Source organism: Agelaius tricolor, unplaced genomic scaffold (assembly GCF_023055355.1).
Source record: "Agelaius tricolor isolate 1412-34295 unplaced genomic scaffold, bAgeTri1.0.p SCAF_5, whole genome shotgun sequence".
Classification (NCBI taxonomy): Eukaryota; Metazoa; Chordata; class Aves; order Passeriformes; family Icteridae; genus Agelaius; species Agelaius tricolor.
The window spans coordinates 45,211,409-45,230,107 of record NW_027269265.1 but is presented as its reverse complement, the minus strand read 5'-3'; the positions used below and the strand labels follow the sequence as shown (position 1 = coordinate 45,230,107).

Below are 18,699 nucleotides of genomic sequence, written 5' to 3'. Positions count from 1 at the left end.
CCCTGGCACAGCTTAATACTGCCCTCCACCTCTGTAATCCCGCCCTGGCCTGGTAGGGTCAGCACAGTCCCTCCATTTGTCCCATGAGCGGGGTTCTGCCACCAGGTGCACGCAAGGCAGCTCCACGCACAGAGCCCTCATGTTTGTTTATTTCGTATCAGTGCAGAGATGGGCAATGGTTGATGAATCCAGAAAGCCAGCGCCTGCCTCTGTTGCATTTCTTCATGGAAAGGGTGGTCAGGCGTTGGAAAAAGCTCCCCTGGGAGGTGGTGGAACCATTGTCCCTGGAGGTGTTCTGGGAACAACAGGACATACCAGTTAGCTTTGCTCTAGTTGTCACAGAGGTGTTTGGTTGGTGGTGGAACTTGATGATCTTGGAGTGGCCAGCAGGATTAGGGAAGTGATCATCCCTCTGTACTTGGCACAAGTGAGGCCACACCTCAAGCCCTGTGTCCAGTTCTGAGCCCCTCACTTCAATTCAGACATTGAGGTGCTGGAATGTGTCCGGAGAAGGGCAATGGAGCTGGTGAAGGGTCTGGAGCACGTGTCTTGTGAGGAGTAGCTGAGGGAGCTGGGGGTGTTTAGCCTGGAGAAAACGAGGCCCAGGGATGACCTTAGCACTCTGTACAACCACCTGAAAGGAGGCTGTAGAAAGGCAGGGGTTGGCCTCTTCTCCCAGGCAATTAGCAGAGGACAAGAGAACATAGCCTCAAACTGTGTCAGGGAAGGTTCAGCTTACACATTTGGAAGAATTTCTTCACAGAAAGGGAGATTAGACATTGGAATGGACTGCCCAGGGCACAGTGGAGTCACTCTCCCTAGAGCTGTTTAAGGAAAGACTGGACCTGGTAGGTACTTAGTGCCTTGGTCTATTGGTCATGGGTTGGACTGAATGACCTTGGAGGTCTTTTCCAATCTGAATGAAATATTTGTGAAATACCTCAACTCCGTGTGTAGATTGGCTTCTTCCACACTGGGTGACAGAACACACTTGTGGGACAGCACACTGAGGCAAGGCTCCATAAGAGGAACAAGGCTGCTCTCCTGTGCTGGGAGACTGGGAGGTGGTAATCCTGTGGCATGGGATTACGGGAGTCATCACCTGTGCTTGTTCACTTGTGCTCCCCACTTGCACTGGGGAAAGGAATGGAAGTAAAAAGTTAACACTGTGCTGAAACCCATTGGACCCAAACAAACCAGGAGTGCTGCTTCAGCTGCAGGGCTGTGTGTGGGCTGTGGCTGTCCCTGCCTTGCTGCCCTGGGGGTGCCCCAGCGATCCCCAGTGTGGTAGCTCAGGTGCTCTCAGAAAACAGCCAGGCTCAGTGTGTTATAACTGAGCCAGAGCTTGGAGCAGTAGTCAGTGGTTGCTGTCTACTACCTGTGGGAAGAGAAATTTCCCTCAGGGCCATGTGCAGCTTGCATCCAGAGTCCCAGAATCAATAAGTTGGGAAAGACTTCTGACATCATCAAGTCCAACCTATGACCAAACACCACCCTGTAAACTAGACCATGGCACTGAGTGCTACATCCAGTCTTTCCTTAAACACTTCCAGAGACGGTGACTCCACCACTTCCCTGGGCATCTCATTCCAATGCCTGACCACCCTTTCTGTGAAGCAATTCTTCCTGACGTCCACACTGAGCCTTGGCATCAGCTGGAGAACATGTCCTCTTGTCCTGTCACCTGCTGCTTGGGAGAAGAGGCTGACCCCGACCTGGCTACAAACCTCCCTTCAGGGCAGCCCCAGCCCTGCGCCCTCTTAGGTTCGCAGCCCCTGCTCTATTTCTGTCCCTGGATTTGTATAGAATGAGCGCAACACCCGGAGCTGTCCGTGCCTCCCGCTGCCTTGAAGCCCAGGGGAGCCGAACCGGGACCGGCTGCGGTGCCAGGGCCGTGGCTGTGTGGGGAAAATCTCCTTTCGTGCCCTTGCTGTGGCAGCAGGACACCTGGATACGGTTCCCCATAGCCCCGGCCCGTGTCCCGCTGCCTCTGGCACCTCCCCCGTCCCGTCCCGCCCCGGGTCGCGGCGCAGCTCCCGAGAACTTTTCAGGAAGTGGCGTGCAGAGCCCTGCCCAGCCCAGCCCCGGCTGCTAAGCGCCCGGGACCGGTGCGGAGGGGTGAGACGAGCGGGGCCGTGCTCGGCCGGGCACCGGCCGCGGCTGCGGCTGCTGCCGGGGCCTGGGCAGCGGGCCTGGGGGACAGGGCCGGGGCACGGGGGGCTGCGGGCAGCCCGGCCCGGCTGTGTGTCCATGTGCGGGAGTGTGTGTGACCATGTGCGGGGCTGTGTGTGTCCATGTGCGGGCCGTGTGTGTGTCCATGTGCGGGGCTGTGTGTGTCCATGTGCGAGTGTGTGTGCCCATGTGCGGGGCTGTGTGTCTGTGTGCGGGGCTGTGTGTCCATGTCTAGGGCTGTTGTGTGTCCATGTGAAGGGCTGTGTGTGTGTCCATGTGCGGAGCTGTGTGTCCATGCATGGGGTTCTGTGTGTCCATGTGCAAGGTGTGTGTGCATGTGAAGGGCTGTGTGTGTGTCCATGTGCGGAGTGTGTGACCATGGGCTGGAATGTGTGTCCATGCATGGGGTTCTGTGTGTCCATGTTCAAGGGTGTGTCTCCATGTGAAGGGCTGTGTGTGTGTCCATGTGCTGGGGTGTATGTCCATGTGAAGGGCTGTGTGTCCATGTGCAGGGGTGTGTGTGTCCATGTGCAGGGCTGTGTGTGTGTCCATGTGCAAGTGTGTGTTTCAGAGTGTCTGTGGCACCACATCTATCCGTGTTTGTTGGCCCTGAGGCTGCCTCTGTGGCTTCTGGACATGCCCTCTGGTATCTTCACCACTGACAGTTTTACAAAGCTATAGCTGATGGACTTTTTTCATACACGTCTGTAAGGGGGCTGTGTACATGTTGTGCACTATGTCTTTGTAAGAAATGCTCACCTTTATACTAAAGTAGTTTCACTTTTATCCCATTGGCACTCAGTTTCACAAACCAGATTTAACGAGGACGCAGCACAATTTGTGAGCTGCCTCTGGTTCTGCTTCCTCTTCTTCTTGCCTTTACATTTCTGCCCTTTCAGGGGATGATGCCTCCCCCACACTGTGCCTTAGGAGCATCAGTGCCGCTGTGTCCCACAGGCTAACAGTAAAAGCACTGCTCCTCATGGTGTTGCTGGGGCGTTATCTTGTTTCTGACCTGCTGGCCTCGGACATTGGACCCAAGTTTGTTCTAATTCTGCATCACTCAAAGGAAACTTCTGTTTACCAATTTAATCCGTGGCAAGGATTACAAAGAGCTCCTGATATTCACACCATAAGCTAGTTTAATTGCCAAGCTCAGAAGGTGTTGCTCCTGCACCACCAACATGCCTTTTCTAACCCTGTCGCTGGCTCTGACACATTTTCTCTGCTGCCCTTTGTCCATTTGCTTTTATCCCATTGACACTGGGTTTCACAACCGGGTTCGATTGGACCTGTCACAGTCTGTTAGCCACCTTTGGGCTCTGCTTCTGGCTCAGCCCTCCCTGCCCCAGTTTTCTTCTCTATTTGTAAAGCTTCCCACTAAGGCACCTTGAAATCTGCATTAGGCATAGGCGTTTACATTTATGTCTTTTAATTTAATATTGGTCTTTTCTGATGGTGCATAATTGCTCCACTCCCTGCTGAGATGTTGGCTGGAAAAATTCAGAGGTTTTCTGTAGAAGGAGAAGGCTCTGTGACATCTGTCATGCTGCATTTCTGTGCTTGCTGCCTCCAAAGCTTTCAGTAACATGCATGTAATCTTTCCTACCATCTTGCTGTGATTATGAACTGTTTCCAGGCACTCTGGATTGGGGCAGGAGCCTTCATTGTGCGCTTGTGTTCTTTTTCAGAGCCATCTTTCCTCGTCTCCTTGTCCCAGCTGCCTTGTGGTGCTGCCAGTGCCTGCCTGCCTGGCAAGTCAGAGCATGTCTGGACCCTGTGGATGAGATGCAGAAGATGGCAGAGCTGCTGGGGCTCAGGGATGAGTGCGGGGAGGGGACTTTGGGGGCTCCTGCCCTGGCTGGCTCCTGCCTTGCTGACAATAGACTGAACCTGGATGTTTATCCTGATGGCTGCGGCCGTTTCCTCCAGCTGTTCAAGGAGCAACAGGGAGAGCTGGTCCAGGTTGAGTTCCTCCGGCTCAGCAGCAACGATTTCCTCCTTGACACCACCCTGGACAGCCTTCCTCATCTGAAGCACCTGAAATCCCTGGTGCTTAAAGGTAAATTCTGGGGCCCATCACCATCCAGCTTTTCTAGGCTCAGATTTTTTGTTAATCCTTTTCTCCATATCTGCTGGACAAACTGCCCTTGGAAGTGTTTTGTTCCAGTGCCCCTTACCTCAGCTTTGGCTCAACCTTGCTCTGAGCTGAATGCAGATTTCAACAAGATGCAGCTTCTGGGCTCTTATTTCCTCCCTTTGTTTTTACAGCTGCCTGGGGACTGGGTTTTTGGAGTCTTGTTGGGTTGATGCTGCATCATTTTCTGTAGCCATTCTCTAGAAGAAGAGCATTTTTGGAGTTATGCAAGAAGAGGGGGATTGAATGGTGTTGAATCTTTTGGTGAATGTCCAGCCCCTATTTCATTTTTGAGAGTATAATAAGCTGTATTTGTTGTGTTTCTGTCTGAATCAATCCATGCTTAATCCTTGCTTACTGTCAGTGACTGTAGGCTTAGCAAAGTTCAAGACAGACCAGAAGAGGCTGTTCCAACATTTTATCTAAAGTAGGACACAGGTTGTGCAGGTAATTTGGCCAAGTGTAATAACTGTTAGAGCTATAAATATTAGATCATTATTTGACTGTCTCATCTATTTATTGTGGTAGGATATCAATACAATTTGTATAATTTCTGTATCAGACTGAATAATTTGCTCTTTGGGAGGTAGAATTTTAAAAATAAATAAAAACAAAAAGGGGAAGTTTGGGGGCAGAATTCAGGGTTCCAGCTGAAAACTGAGAAGTCTGATGTTTGTTTCTATATCTGTCACAAATTTCTCATATGAATAATTTGATTTGTCTTTCCCCCCCTTTAGTAAGGTGGCAATAACAGCAGTACCTTTTATCAGTCTTGTTTTGTGAGATGTACACACACCCTGAGAATCCTGAAGTGCAATAAAGTAGTTTAGTAAAGTCTTATGTACTAAGTGCAGTGTGCCTGTTTGGTCATTCTCATTTTGTACCATTATTTAGCAAAAAATAAATATTTGGTGCCCTCTGCTGTATATGGATATAAATAGAAAACAGTAGAGGAGGAGTATGAAACAATGATTAAGTGGAAAAGTTTGGAAGTTTCCTTTTGTTTGCTCAAGTTATTTTCCAGGGGTGCAGCCCTTCTCTAATTTGAGAGTCACAAGCTGGGATACAGAACTTTCATTCTTCCCTCTCTGTGCTGTCTGCCCCACAAAATACTGCATTATTCACTTCCCCCCCCCCACATTTTCACTGCTCTTTCCTCAGGTGTGCCCTCCAGTCTTGCAAGGGCAGATTTCAGTCCTCAGGGCTGTTTGCTTCTCAGCAGCATGGATAAATTCTTGAGGGCAAGGACTATTTCCTTGATCCATAAAGTGTTGTGTGTTGGCCACTGGTAGTGAGGAAGAAGTGGGGAAGGAGAGTGGGATCTTGGAGGTGTATGGGCCACCCTGCTGAAGTGTGGTAAATGTGTGGCGTGGCCGGCTTGTTCTGAGCCTTAACTCCAGATCTGTTTAGCAGAGCTGTACTGGTTCACTGTGGCATCTCCTGATTTCATGACAGCTCTTCACTGTTACACCACTTTCACTGATCAGGAAACTGAGGCATGGAGCAGAAAACTCACTTCTCTGAGTACTTTGTGATTAGTCCTGCTCGTTGTTACCAGTAACTCCCAATCTTGTGGATCTCTGTGCTGAGTCTCACATGAGGCTGGTGAGCTCTCCTGGTAGCATACTGACCTCTTCTTCCACTTCCCTCCACCCAGGTGGCCACACTAGGGACAAGTTTGGTTCCTATCAGCACGGCTCCCTGACAAGCTTGCCACCAGACTTTGGGAACCTCAGGTGTCTCACCCACCTGGATCTCAGCTTCAATAGACTCTCCACCTTGCCAAGCTGCATTCTCCACCTATCCAGCCTCCGTGTGCTCCTGGTGAGCCACAACAGCCTGGTGACACTTCCTGAGGACTTTGGCTGTCTGAGCAAACTGACTTTCTTCTCTGCAATGAAAAATCAGCTGAAGGACTTACCTCAGAGCATTGGGGAGTTGTCAATGCTGCAGGATCTGGATCTCTCAGAAAATGCTTTGGAATTGCTCCCTGAAGAAGTTGGGAATCTGCGCAACTGCACAGAGCTGGATCTCTCTGGGAATCACTTATTGAGCATCCCAGACTCCCTAGGTATGTATTTTATTGGGGAAGAGAAGGACATGGGCTTGCCAAGCTTTTGGTACAACCTCTGAGACCCTTGGTCTCTATCCCCAGAGTTGTTAGCATAAACCATTTTATATTGGAGCCAAATGGAAGGGGTATCCAGAAGGATTGTGCTTGGTTCAGTCAGTGCCTTTGAACATTAACAACTCTCTGGACTACGCTCTGTTTCTGTGAATCAGTGACACTGCTAAGATTTCAATACAATTTACAATGACTGAGGATCTGCCCTGGCTGGTTTTGGGTAGCAGAAGAGATGAGGTTTGATGGGTTGCAAATCTGGGCTTGAAATCACACTGTCCAGTGTGGACCAGTCCACAGAACTGGGCTGTGACTTTGGCTGCCCAGCTTCTTGGGTCCTCTATTACGTTGTGACTGAGGTTGTCTTACTTGTGACAGAGCTGTCTTATTTGTAGCTGAAAAGGAGAGGACAGAGGAGGCTGTGTTGCCTCTCAGCTAATTCCTTGCACTCCTTTATTTTGTGAGCTAAAGGGATGTTAAGCTTTTGTGCTTTTCCCTCATTATGTGTGTGTTTACATGGGCTGAGGAGAGAGGGAGGGTTCAAGCTGATATGCAGTTCAATTAACAGCACGGATGGGGGTTCACTTCTTGTTCCAACCTGCAGCCAATTTGAAGTCTCTGCGTCGGCTGCATCTCCACAGCAATCTCCTGGTGACAGTCCCTGCCTCTCTTGCCAGCCTGCCCAACTTGTCCAGGCTTGATCTGCAGAACAACTGCCTCCGTGCCATCCCTGCTGAGATCCAGGCCTTGCCGTTCGTGCACGTCCGAGGCAATCCCTTGGGAGAAACGGAACCATCCCCGCAGGCTGGTAATTGCAAGGCTTCTGCTGCTGTGTGTTCTGCCCAGCTGTTCCCTCACTCAGCCCAGCATGGTGTAGATGGGTTTGGATTAGAGAAGACAAGCAGGGGGGAATCAGATCAGCATTTCTTTCTCTGAAATAATTATTAAGTTGTAAGGATACAGACAGTATTAGTTATGTTTTTATGAGGCCTATCCCGGTCTGAAGGGCTCAGTGGTCCCTGGATTTGGGCTTTCTTGGTAGGGTTTTACAGTGAAAGTGAAAATGGGACTCACAGGAAACAAATCAGGAGAGGTCCTTAAAGGGGTCCAGTCTTTTTGGCAGAGGTGAGCACCAGTTCCTGGACTTGGTGCATGGCCCTACGGCTGTGGTGGCTCATGCTAGAACCTCAGAGAACAGCAAGGGGTCATTCAGCATAGCAGTTACCTCCTGCTTTCCTGAGGTTCACAGGCTGCAGAGGAACAGCTCTTAGTCCAAGAGGAAGGTGATGAAATGAGCAGGAATCTGAGCAGGGTTTCCCAGTGGTGCTTATGTTCACAAGAGCAAGCACTGATTCCCAGGGTGGCCCCAGGCAATCAAACATGGCCCTGAGAGCTGCAGAGGTAAACTGAAATATTTTCAAATTCCCTCTGCTTCTGAGTTTCCCTGGGGGAGGGCTAGCATTTTTAGTATGTCCTGGGACCTCGAGGCCACATGCCATCCTCTTGCTGCAGTGTGTTCTGGGGCCCACTGCAGTGTGACCAGGATTCCATTAACGACTTCTGTCAGATTAGGATTAAGCCAAAACCGTTCCGCCTTTCTTTGTCTACCTTGGTTTGAGTAATGTCTGTCTCCTTCTCCTACCTAAATCTTCTTATTGCCACAGATAAATCCAGTACCAGAAGGCTAAAAAGATTCTTCTTTGCATCAGAAGAGGGCAGGTAAGCCTCTGTTATTAAGAATTTACATTACAGACAAGGTGCATGGTGGGTATTGCAGGAATGTATAGGAGCCTATAGTCTTAGCAGGCCAGTGAAATTCAAGTATGAGATTATTCTGTCGATTTTTGGAGGGCTGAAGTCACTGCACAATGTCATAAATTCATACATGTCTTCTGGAAGCTTTACTGTCACCTCTGAAGGCTGCAGAGTGGTCCTGGCCTGTGGCATCCATTTCTACTTTCCTCCGGGGGCTGCCTCTGCTCCTCTGCGGATCCACTTCCGATCCCTCACACCGGATCCGCAGTGGGTGAAGCTGAGACACCATGATGTCCTGCTGAGTAGAGTCCTGGAGCTGCAGCCTCATGGCATCCAATTCCAGCAGGTGAGGATACCCCCAGGTCACCTCCTGATGAATCTGCCTTTGCAGTAGCTCAGTAGAATTTTCTGAGAGTGTCTTTTGGGACCTGTGAGACAGTTACCCCCATCCGTGGTGTTTTTCAGTAGCTGCAGGACGCTCTCTCAAAGAAGCCCTGCTGCAGAGAGAAAGGAGACAGCCAGCTTCTCTGATACTGTGCTGATCTGGCACCTTTGCCTTGCCCACTGCTCCTGATTGAGCTGAGCTATAACCTTTCTCACTCACCCCTGCTCTACCAGAGGATAAGTCCAGCATCTGGCCTTAGCCTGGAAGGAGAATGGTTTGCATCCTTCTCTAAGAGTCTGATTGTGTGGTTTGCATTCAAGCTGGGGAGTAGTCTACACCACCTACCAGACCCATCATGGCTGACAGCAGCTTACTGCAAAGGTTGCTTTGCCCTTTTTGCTCAGAAGCTGTTGAACCTTTCCTACCATCAAAGTCCGTAGCAGATCTGACATTTCCTGTCGCCTCCCTGGAGACAGCAGGGCAGAGCAGGTTCTTTGATTCCCTGCATACAGGCCATGCTCTGCCACGCCTCGTCTGCATAGGAAGCCGCAGAGCAGAGCTGGCCTTGCTTTTATCCTTTTAGTTGGTGTCTCTCACAGGAATGCTGTTTTGCCAGGAGGTGCAGATCTGGATGCCATATATCTCACCTCAAGGCCCTCACCAGCATGAGGTGGTAGTTCGGACCTTCAGTGGGCAGAGCTGGAATGATCTGAAAACAAGAGTGGAGCAGAAAAGAAAATCAAAGGTGAGCAGATTGAAATTACCAGGGACACACTTTGTTCCTGTTCCCCTCTTTGGTTGTGCCCAGCCAAGAGTGAACCTATTTGAAACATCTCATGAGCTGTGTTTTGACCAGCTGCAATAAAATTTAGTGGATTTCAGCTCCAAGTTTCCTTTCTCATGGAGAAAGTTGATGAGTTGCATCCTGCCATGTTTCATCCCTGATTTAGTACTTTCTTCTGCTTGGCTGGTGCTTATTTTCCTGCCTTTATTGTATTAAGTTATATGCCTATATGTTTTCTTCTTTGTCCTCTATCACAGAAGTGTGTGGCCCGCTGTTGTGTCCTTCACTTCTCTTGGTTCCTTGTTGTGTCTCGACTTGTCCAAAATGAATGCAAAGTGCCAGCAGAGGGGACGTTGCTCTTTTCCAGTGTGGATCCAAACATCAAAGTGATCTTTCCTCCTGGAGTCACCAAAGAGCCTCGAAGTGTCAAGCTGCAGGTATGCATGCTTTTTGGTGAGCTCTGGTGCAGCTGTTTTCTCATGTTCAGTACAGAATCAAGCAGAGATGTCTGCCCTAGGGTAATTCATGTCTAGACATGGTTGCTTCATGGGCTGACCCATCTCAGATCACCATCTCTCTTCACTTCCATGCAACATGGGCCTTGCTCTGTGCTGCCCTGTGTGGGAAAGGGATCTTCAGCAGACCAGTGGGTAGCTGCTATGAAGGGAACACAAAAAGATTTTGCTTCTTTTTCCCTTGCAAAATTGACCCTAACGAAACAGTTCAGTGAGAATTGGGGGTGGTGGGGGAATCTAATTTGGATCTAACTCTAAAATCACCCCACTAAAATGAATTGTTCTGTAGAGCTGCTAGATGCTCTTGTAATACTTTAAGTCCATCCCAGCCCGACAGGTTGCCAGACTTCATCTGAAGTTCACTGTGCTTTATTTCTCAGTGGGCCCTGCAGCAAGAGCAGCATTTGCCTGTTGGGTGCTGGAGGGACTGAGTGAGCAGTGGGGGAATTTGGTGCCTGACTGCTCTGCTCACTGTGCTGTCTGCCACATCCAGGTGCTACCAGTCTCTGCAGAAGAGATACAAGAAATCACAGCCCATGCAGAGTGCAGAGCCAGTCCCCTACTCTACCTCTCCCAGGACTCCACGGTGGATTTTCTCAAGCCAGTGAGAATTCAGCTGCCTCTTCCACCCGGGGTCACAGGTCAGTTTATTCCCAAAATTGACAAAGGGAAATGCCGTATTTGGAAAACAACAAAGGGCAAGAGAGAATTTTATTTGTCTCTGCTGTTCTTAATAAAGCTTGCTGCTTTTCCTGCAGGAACAGCAAGGCGTGTCCGCTGACTGCGTGGTGGTGCAGAGCGGTGGGAGCTGAAGGTAGTTCAGGTCCATCAGATCAGGGCTGGGGTTCACAGACAAGCTGGGAGAATGGTCTTGGCAAAAGGATTTCTTTGCCAAACCACATGTGTATTTTAACTGCTGGTTTTACTATGGTGGATTGGAGAGGCACTCCTGCCCACTGAGGAGATGCATTGTAAAAGGGCTTTGATTCATGACTGGGAATAGCTTGAAGCAAGAAATGAACATGCTGCCTCCAGGGGTCTGCCTTCTCTTTTCCTTGCATATGAATCAGGTGCTGAACCACTGCATTTAGAAATATATGATTGTATGCCACATCCTACTCTGCTAAAAACAGCCTCAGTCATGCCAAGGATTCCTGTTTGCTGAGTACCCTGAGTGTCCTTACTCGTATTTTCTTTGTCCTTACTCCTATTTTCTTCCTATTTTCTCCTATTTTCTTTGACCTCTCCTGGTTTTCTTGTAAAGAAATACATGGCCTTCATTATAACACTACCTGGTATTTGTATGCCTGAAGTGCATCAGGATTGAAAAGTCTGTGAGATGTACATTCGAAAGAGGTAGAACTTAATTAATAAACCTAGATTTTAGTGATGAGAATTGTCTAATGAATCTGTTGGTGGAAATGAGCACACTATCATTTTAACTCTGCATATTTTGCCAAAATATCCCAAAAGCAATGGGATAGCCTGGTCCTTTTATTGCTGCTCTTCTTTGACCAAAGTTCAGTTCTGGATGCTGAAGAGAAGGCTGTGAACCCTTACTCAGTGTCTTTAAAAAGTAAATCACCCAAACCTGTGGCTGGGTTTGTAAAGCCATGAATAAAAGTTTCTGCTGCATATAGCATCTCGTGATCTTTGGTGTCTTTAGGGCTGAATTTGGATCGGTCAAGGCTGCATATACTCCATGGTGACCTGGAGGGCCAAGCCTGGAATGACATCACCAGTGAGGTGGTGCTGGAATTCACCCATCTTTATGCAGTGTTTGAAGTCACTCACTTCTCCTGGTAAGTGCAAGATTAGTCCTGAGGAAAAGATGGGATGTTCCTCTGCCTTGCTTTTCCAACACTCTGACCAGAGGCCATGACATTAACTCTATCTGTTCCCTTTTCCTTTTACAAGTCAGGCCCAGTGTAGCACTTTGTCTCTACCTGTCATTCTTTCCAATCATGTGGGTGTGACACTGGCACCTTTCTCTGGGTAGGGTCCCTCATTTTTTTTAAATTCCTTGTCTCCAGGTACTGGCTGTGGTACACCACCAAGACCTACATTGGAGACATTGCCAAGAAGGTCTATAAGCGGCTGCGTCTGTACCAGGTGAACTTCATTGCGCTGCAGAGGAAGAGGGATCCCGAGCAAGTCCTGCTACAGTGTGTCCCCAAGCACAAGGTCTGATCTGGGTTGCACTGCCTTGCTCCTGAGCTTCCCAGGCTTCCCTTTGTAGGATGCAAAGGCAGCAGTGCACCAAACAGTGACCAGCAGTGTCACCACACTGTTGGTGGTGTGATACTGACTCACAGGGAGCTGGGGGAAGAAAAAAACTCATTCTATGCAGTGGCAAATGCCATGCATTGATTTCCTCCCTTGCAAACTCTGAGGACTGGGCTGCTAAAATCAGCTGAACCACAGTTACTGGCCATGTATATGCTGTTATATTCCAGCAAACATGAGGTAAAACATGTTGCCTTAAATTTAAGTCAAAGTTTACACATCACTTGTCTGACAGGGGCTAGTGGTGTGGGCAGCAGCACTGCTTTGTTTTCAGCTGGAGTGGTTAGAAATGGTAATTTTCCTTATGTTCCTTACTGTTCTCAGTTCAAGCATGGGCATATGAGCATATGAGCACTCCTTAGTCTGCTTTAATGCAACATCAGGTTAGTTTATGCAATGAGCGTGAGCTAATCTGACTGATTTTGTCCAGAAGGAGATGGGAAGTGCTCACACATTCTCTTCTGCTGCCTCTTCCTAGGGGTATCAGCCCTCAGCAGTGTTGTTTCAGATTAGTGTGAGCATGAGTGTGCAGCTGTGGAGAACGTGTCCTTTGGCAGGCAGTGCAGCATGGTGAGCTGAGGGTTATTTTAGCAGACTGCCACTACTGGGCTGCATATCCAGCTCTGCATAATTCTCTGCTCTGGTTGCTCCTTCTCTTTAGCTATGCTCCTGTATTGAAGTGGCCTGTGGACACAAACATCTGCAAGGATTTTTTATATTGGGTTGTGGGCTAAAACTGTCTCCAGATGAGGCATCAATGGCACTCAGAGTGAGATGGTTGTTTGGGTGTGTCTGTAATCCTGCTGGGAATGGTCGTGGAGTGAGAGAAGTTTACTGTTACAAATAGAAGAATCTAACCCAAGTCTTGCACTGCCACTGTTACCACAGGCTACAAAGCCAAAATGAGTTTTCTGTTGTCCTCAGCTGTGTGCTGTTGTAGCATGTGTCTTTTTGCTGAGAAAAAGTATTTGAATAGTGAGTGGGATATGGTAGCAAGTAAATCCCTCCTTGGCTTTGAAGTTAAAAAGACATCTTAAAAAGACAGAGACAGTGCTGAAATGCTTTTTTAATGTGTCTTTGTTCATTTGTTTACATCCTTTTCATGTAAATTAGTTTTCCCTGTTGAAGGTGAGAGGAACATCATGGGTATAGCAACATGGGTTGAGGGACAGATGTGCTTCTGACCAAACACTGTTGTCATTGTCAGGTTGACCCAGTGCTGAAGAAGCTGCAGGACCGCTATAGAGGACCTGAGCCATCTGACATGGTGGAGATGTTCGAGGGAGAGCAATTTTTTGCAGCTTTTGAGCGAGGCATCAGCATTGATATGGGTATGGCAGTACTGGGCTCGTTCTGCTCCTACCTCCCTCCCTCTTGTCCTGTTCTGGCCCTAGACATGTTTCTGCTGTGGGTTGTACTCCTCCATAGCATTCCTCTCTGCCTCCAGCTCCCCCACTGCTCACAGCAGCCAGCCCCTGGACATTGAACTTGTCACATTCTCTGGTCACATAACTTTTCTGTCTACTTTTCCTTATGAAAGTGCTGTTTGCAGACTTTCATTTCTTCTCATGCTCTTGTAAACCTGCAGAGGGCAATAGCCAGGTGGGTTTATTTTTATGACTGATCTGCTTCTGCACACTTTTCTCCACAAGTTGATTGCTTCCTGCTTTTCTGCACAGATCGCCCTGACTGCGTGGGTGGACGTCTCTCATTTATTTTTTACTCCCACTTGAAGAACATGAAGGAAATCTATGTGACCTCCCCCTATGTGAACAGAAAATGCCAAGCCGTAAAAGGCCAGGTGAACAACCAGTTACACTGACTTCTTGTTTCCTCCTTCATCATTGCTTTTACAATATTCATTAAAACAATCTCTGAGTACTGGGCATGACTCTTTTCCTACCCTCTTTCTCTGGCTTTGCATTTCACTGACTAAACTCTGAACAGTCAAGAAGTGTAATCTCGAAGGATCACTCATCACTTAACTGTCTGACTTACATTCCTGCCATTAATTTTTTGGGGTGCTGGCAGAAAGTCCAGCCCTTATGGCAGAACCTCAGTGCTCCTCCCAGTTACACATAATTGAGAGGCCGTCTTTGTGGGCTGAGGATAGATGAGAATGCTGAATTCATTCTTTCCCAAATGTAGAAGACATGGTGCCAATAGGCTGGGCCACTGTGCTTGAATCAGAGCCTCACTGCAATCTTTCTCTTTGCAAAGGTCTCTTTCTACCGAGGAGCAGTTCCAGACAGCATCCCTGAAGATGCCAGCAGGAGGAGAAAAGGTCCAGACTCCCTCTGGCTTGCTACTCTGCCCATCAAACTACCTGTAAGTTGTCTCCTACAGAAAAATTAATCTAGATGGGGTAAGAGCATGGCATTTCTGCTCAGCTAATTTTGTTTCCTTCATAAGAAGGCATGCAATGAATGAGCACATGGAATAGCTGCCCAGCCATGTCGTGGTGGAGATTTTGCACTCCCTGTGAGCGAGCTCTTCTGAAACGAGAACATGAAGAGCTGTGAGTGGTCTCCACCTCTCCTGCTCATCTTGCCTGTCAAGAACAGGCTTGTTGGGTGGGTGGTCAGAGAGTCAGAGAGGGTGGATCCTTTGAGTAAATGAGAATGTAGTACGCAAGGAAGCTTGTTGTAATTAAGGGAAGTGTCTGTTTTGTTTATAAATTTCTTAGTCACACAGCTCATGCAGCAGGAGAAAAGAAAGGAATAGGATGAGGTAGTTATGCTGGATTTGAACATAGACATTGAGTGCAGGTATTCTGCAGTGAGCTTTAAAAGCTGGGTTGTAGGTTACAGTGACAAATGCAACTTTTGCTTATGGAATTTAAGTGACATTTGAGAAGCCTAAAACAATAAATACCTCAGTAGGTTGAATACTTCCCTTCCAATCACGTGTGATGATCTCACATCCCTTTCTGACACATGCAACCTCAACTATGAACCTACACTAAGTGCTGTCTTACTGCTGAGGCAAATATGCTTCAGGGGTGTGGCTTATTTTAAGCTGATCTGTAAATGCAGGAAAGGAAATTTCTGATATGAGCTATGACTGTGAGCATTACAATTTGATATTTTCCTGAGGCAGTGAGCATTGCTGATCACTGCCAGTGTAAGTCCTCCTTCCTTCTTACAGCCTGACCCTTCAGCCCCAAGTACTTCCTTTCTCCCAGTAGAAGGAAGGAGATTTCACTGTGGAGACTGAGTAGCTGGACACTGTCCTCTAGGAAAAGAAAGAATGTTCTTTCTCTCTCTTCTTTGTGACACAGCAACTGAAACCCCGGTTGGATGAGAACCCCAGTCCCCTGTATGGTTTCTCCTTCCCTCCCTTGAACCTGGGCAATGCTGAGACTGGCTACCTGACACAGGCAAACCTGCTGAGCATTGCTAGGCGTGTGGGAGCTGACTGGCAGAGCATCGGCCTCAACCTGGGCCTGACCTACCAGCAGATTGAGCGCATAGGATACAATAACAGGTGAGAATAGGACACAGTAACCAACAGTGGTGCATTATATTTGTCTGTCCATCTATCTGCAGTGTAATAGTATAAATCAATGCTTGGCTGGTTGAAAATTCTTCCACTGTAATTGTTTCACTGGATTAAAGATGGGTTGACTAATGACTCTTCTGAAAAGAATGCCTTTTATAATGGGAAACTGATTATGTTCTCTTGCCATTATAAAATAAATTTTCTTGTTTGAAAAAATCGGGAAATAACAAACCTGATGAGCTTTGTAGTTCAGCTGAGTTGCATTCCTATTCTGTTCTCTGATCAGATTCCTGGCCAGACTCCATCTCTTACAAAGAGAAATGATCTATGGCTTTAATAGTGAATATCATTGTTAATCAAAAAGAGCTTGTGGTACATCATGGGACATGCAGTCTGACCAAAAAGCCAAAGCAGTAGGAGAGAATTAGACTTGTTATAATCAAACCAGTGTTCCTGTGAGGAAATTATATTCCAAAGCAGAATGCCTTAATTTGATACTACTATTAGGAAAATATTTTACAGAGAAGCATTCATGCAGGAACTGCAACTCCTGTATGCTGGGCAGGAAAGAGGAAGGCCCCTGAGTGCTTTGTGTGTCTGGATGGCTTCTTTAAGGCCTCAGCCATGGCTGGGACTTATGTAAAGTCTCTTTGGTTTGCTGCTCAGGAGAGCGTGTGGGTTACTTCTGGCTTTCCTCCTTTCTTCAGAGAGGACCTCAATAAGCAGATCCTGGACATGCTTTTCTCATGGGCTCAGCAGAACTCAGAGGATCCTGACTGTGTGAGCAAGCTGATCACAGCCCTGAAAGAGAGTGGCCGCCAGGACATCGCTGATGAGGTCGAAGCCATTGTTGAGCTGGGGCGGCAGAAATACAGCGAGTCCATCCGCCGGCTGGGCCTGGAGCAGGAGAGCAGCACTGAGGACTCTGCAATAGCTATCATGTAGCACCTAACAGAGAAAAATGGGGGTTGTGTGGGACCCCTCTGTGTACCCAGAGTGATGGTGCCTGGGGACTGCTCCCTCCTCAAGGGCCTGTGTCTTCCTGAGGAGCTGGGCATTGATTCTCTTGGGTCTGTACTCAGATGCCACTTCTGCCAATCCCAGGAAGTTTAGAGTGCATTTATGAATCCTTTTTCTACTTCCACTTTGTGACCTCCAGCTTTAGCTTTCAGAAATGTGGAGAAATTTAGAGACTGAAGTGTTTGTCTGTCAGCTGAGTAGTGGCTTAAGTAATGTTTGATGAGTTAATACTCATGTTACATGTATTTATTTATAACTTATTCCTGAAACTGGAAACACTGCTGGAAACACTAGGTGTGAGCATTTGGGTCCATTTGTGCACCAGTGTTTGATAGGAGAGTGGAGGTGCAGTCATGTTATGAAGGCCTGTGATGAAGGCCTGTGATGAAGGCCTGTGACGTGGTGGGGACTGTTCAGCCATTTCTGTCAATGATGTGTTCTGCTCACATGAAAATGTGAACTGTATTCCCCATGAAAATCCAAATCTCTTCCAGTTCCCAAAAGTCCAAACAAAACCTAAGTATTTGTGGGGAAGAAAGAAAAAGCTGATTTCTAGAAAAATTACTCTTTTATTTTGGTTTTGCTCCAAAAGCTATCATGAAACAAATAGCCTGCTGCACCTGCAAGCACCTTTTTAGACGACACCTACATACTGGTGATCTTTGACAAAGTCCTAGTTTCATTTTATTAAAAAAAAAAAAGTGACAATCCTTGACCTCTCCTGTGTCAGACTCTAATTTAAGTGCAATTAAAATTTCCCTTGCAGTTTCCAAGGGGTAGTCCTCACATCTTCCCAGTGAAAGTGTGACACCTCCTGAAGTTTGGTGAAAAGCGTGACTTTAATTTGCATTTTAAAAACTGGTCTGACCAGCTGTGAAATAAGGCACTGTTGTGTGTTTGGCATGAGCCATGCTGAGCTAACTTCCCAGTTTTTCAGCCTGAATATCTTGTATAAGGCTGGAAGCATTTGCTGCTTTTTAGCTGCTCAATGATTTATTACTGAAGTGCCATTCTCTTCCTGTTCCCCATCCCATGATGGCCCTCAGTTAATGACGGTGGAAAATTACGTGCAAGCTTTTTGAATGACTACTGTCATTTAAGTAAATTCAAGTCTTTCAAGACAGATTTGAATTCAGCATAACTCTCTAAACATTACTTAAAGGGCTGTTCTTAGTCTGAAAAAACAAAAGTGTGTTTAAAAATGCCAGGTTGCACCACCCAAAGTCAAGTGCAGTTCTAGGTTGGATAAATCCTGGCATTTCCTTCCCCTTGTGAAGAATCATCGGTAGCTTCCCTGATGCTGCTTCAGACCTGCCATCAGTATTATTGAAAGAGAGGCATAAAATCTTTCTGCTCTTTCTCTAATTTAAGGCTGTTCTAACATCTCAGGCTACAGAGTGCTTACTGTCCAGTCGAGAGCACTGGTCAAGGACTCGCAGATTTGAGCTGTCACTTTGGGCCTAGGGACTCCCACAGATCTGGTTTCTTAGGTTGTGCTGCCCCAAGTCTCATGCTGGGTTCAAGTCAGCAGTGCTCTTTTGAATGTACATTTTATCTTGTATTCTGTGTCATATGTTATTGTTTGTAATTTTCATGGATATCAACAATTTGTTCTTTCCTCCAGTTTTGGAGAGATGCATTTGAGCATATTGCTCTCACTGGGAATAAAATCAGCACTTAACTGTTTCACAGCATGGTCTGCTATTCCATAAATGCCTTGAGTGAGATGGAGACTGGTCCCTTTAAACCTGCTGGCAGGAGAACACAGGTGAGCCTGGCTGTGCTGTGCAGAAATGGGAGGAGAGCTCCTGTTTGGATATTGCTGGTTGCAAAGCACTAGACAGACTGCAACTGAGTTAATGGTGTCCCTGGAGGGTGGCTTTGCTGCAGTGGGGCTGAGCCAGAAAACACAATGATCAGGGAATGAGCTGAGGCTCAGCTGGAGCAGGTCTAGAGAGCAACAAGGCTAATCTAGAAGGGACAGTGTGTAGGGTTAGCCTGTCCTCTGGTGAAGGAGCAGGA

At 47.5% G+C, this 18,699-nt stretch overlaps 1 protein-coding gene across 1 annotated transcript; it reads left to right on the top strand.

Moving 5' to 3' along the window:
• Window positions 1-3,875: 3,875 nt before the first annotated feature.
• Window positions 3,876-18,371, top strand: PIDD1 (p53-induced death domain protein 1). The gene is made up of 15 exons (XM_071427679.1): window positions 3,876-4,234; window positions 5,967-6,380; window positions 7,036-7,239; window positions 8,096-8,150; window positions 8,331-8,532; window positions 9,188-9,316; window positions 9,613-9,792; window positions 10,364-10,511; window positions 11,537-11,672; window positions 11,904-12,054; window positions 13,364-13,487; window positions 13,836-13,957; window positions 14,377-14,484; window positions 15,437-15,642; window positions 16,365-18,371. The coding sequence occupies exons 1-15, from the start codon at window positions 3,961-3,963 to the stop codon at window positions 16,600-16,602; spliced, it is 2,691 nt and encodes an 896-aa protein (XP_071283780.1). The 5' UTR covers window positions 3,876-3,960; the 3' UTR covers window positions 16,603-18,371.
• Window positions 18,372-18,699: the final 328 nt, after the last annotated feature.

What these genes read in the sequence shown, in the direction of transcription:
- PIDD1 (XM_071427679.1), top strand. Translation starts at nt 3,961, where the DNA reads ATGCAGAAGATGGCAGAGCTGCTGGGGCTCAGGGATGAGTGCGGGGAG. An exon ending in GAAGTCACTCACTTCTCCTG is followed by an intron (nt 11,673 to 11,903) that starts GTAAGTGCAAGA and finishes CCTTGTCTCCAG; the next exon opens with GTACTGGCTGTGGTACACCA. An exon ending in AGTGTGTCCCCAAGCACAAG is followed by an intron (nt 12,055 to 13,363) that starts GTCTGATCTGGG and finishes TGTCATTGTCAG; the next exon opens with GTTGACCCAGTGCTGAAGAA.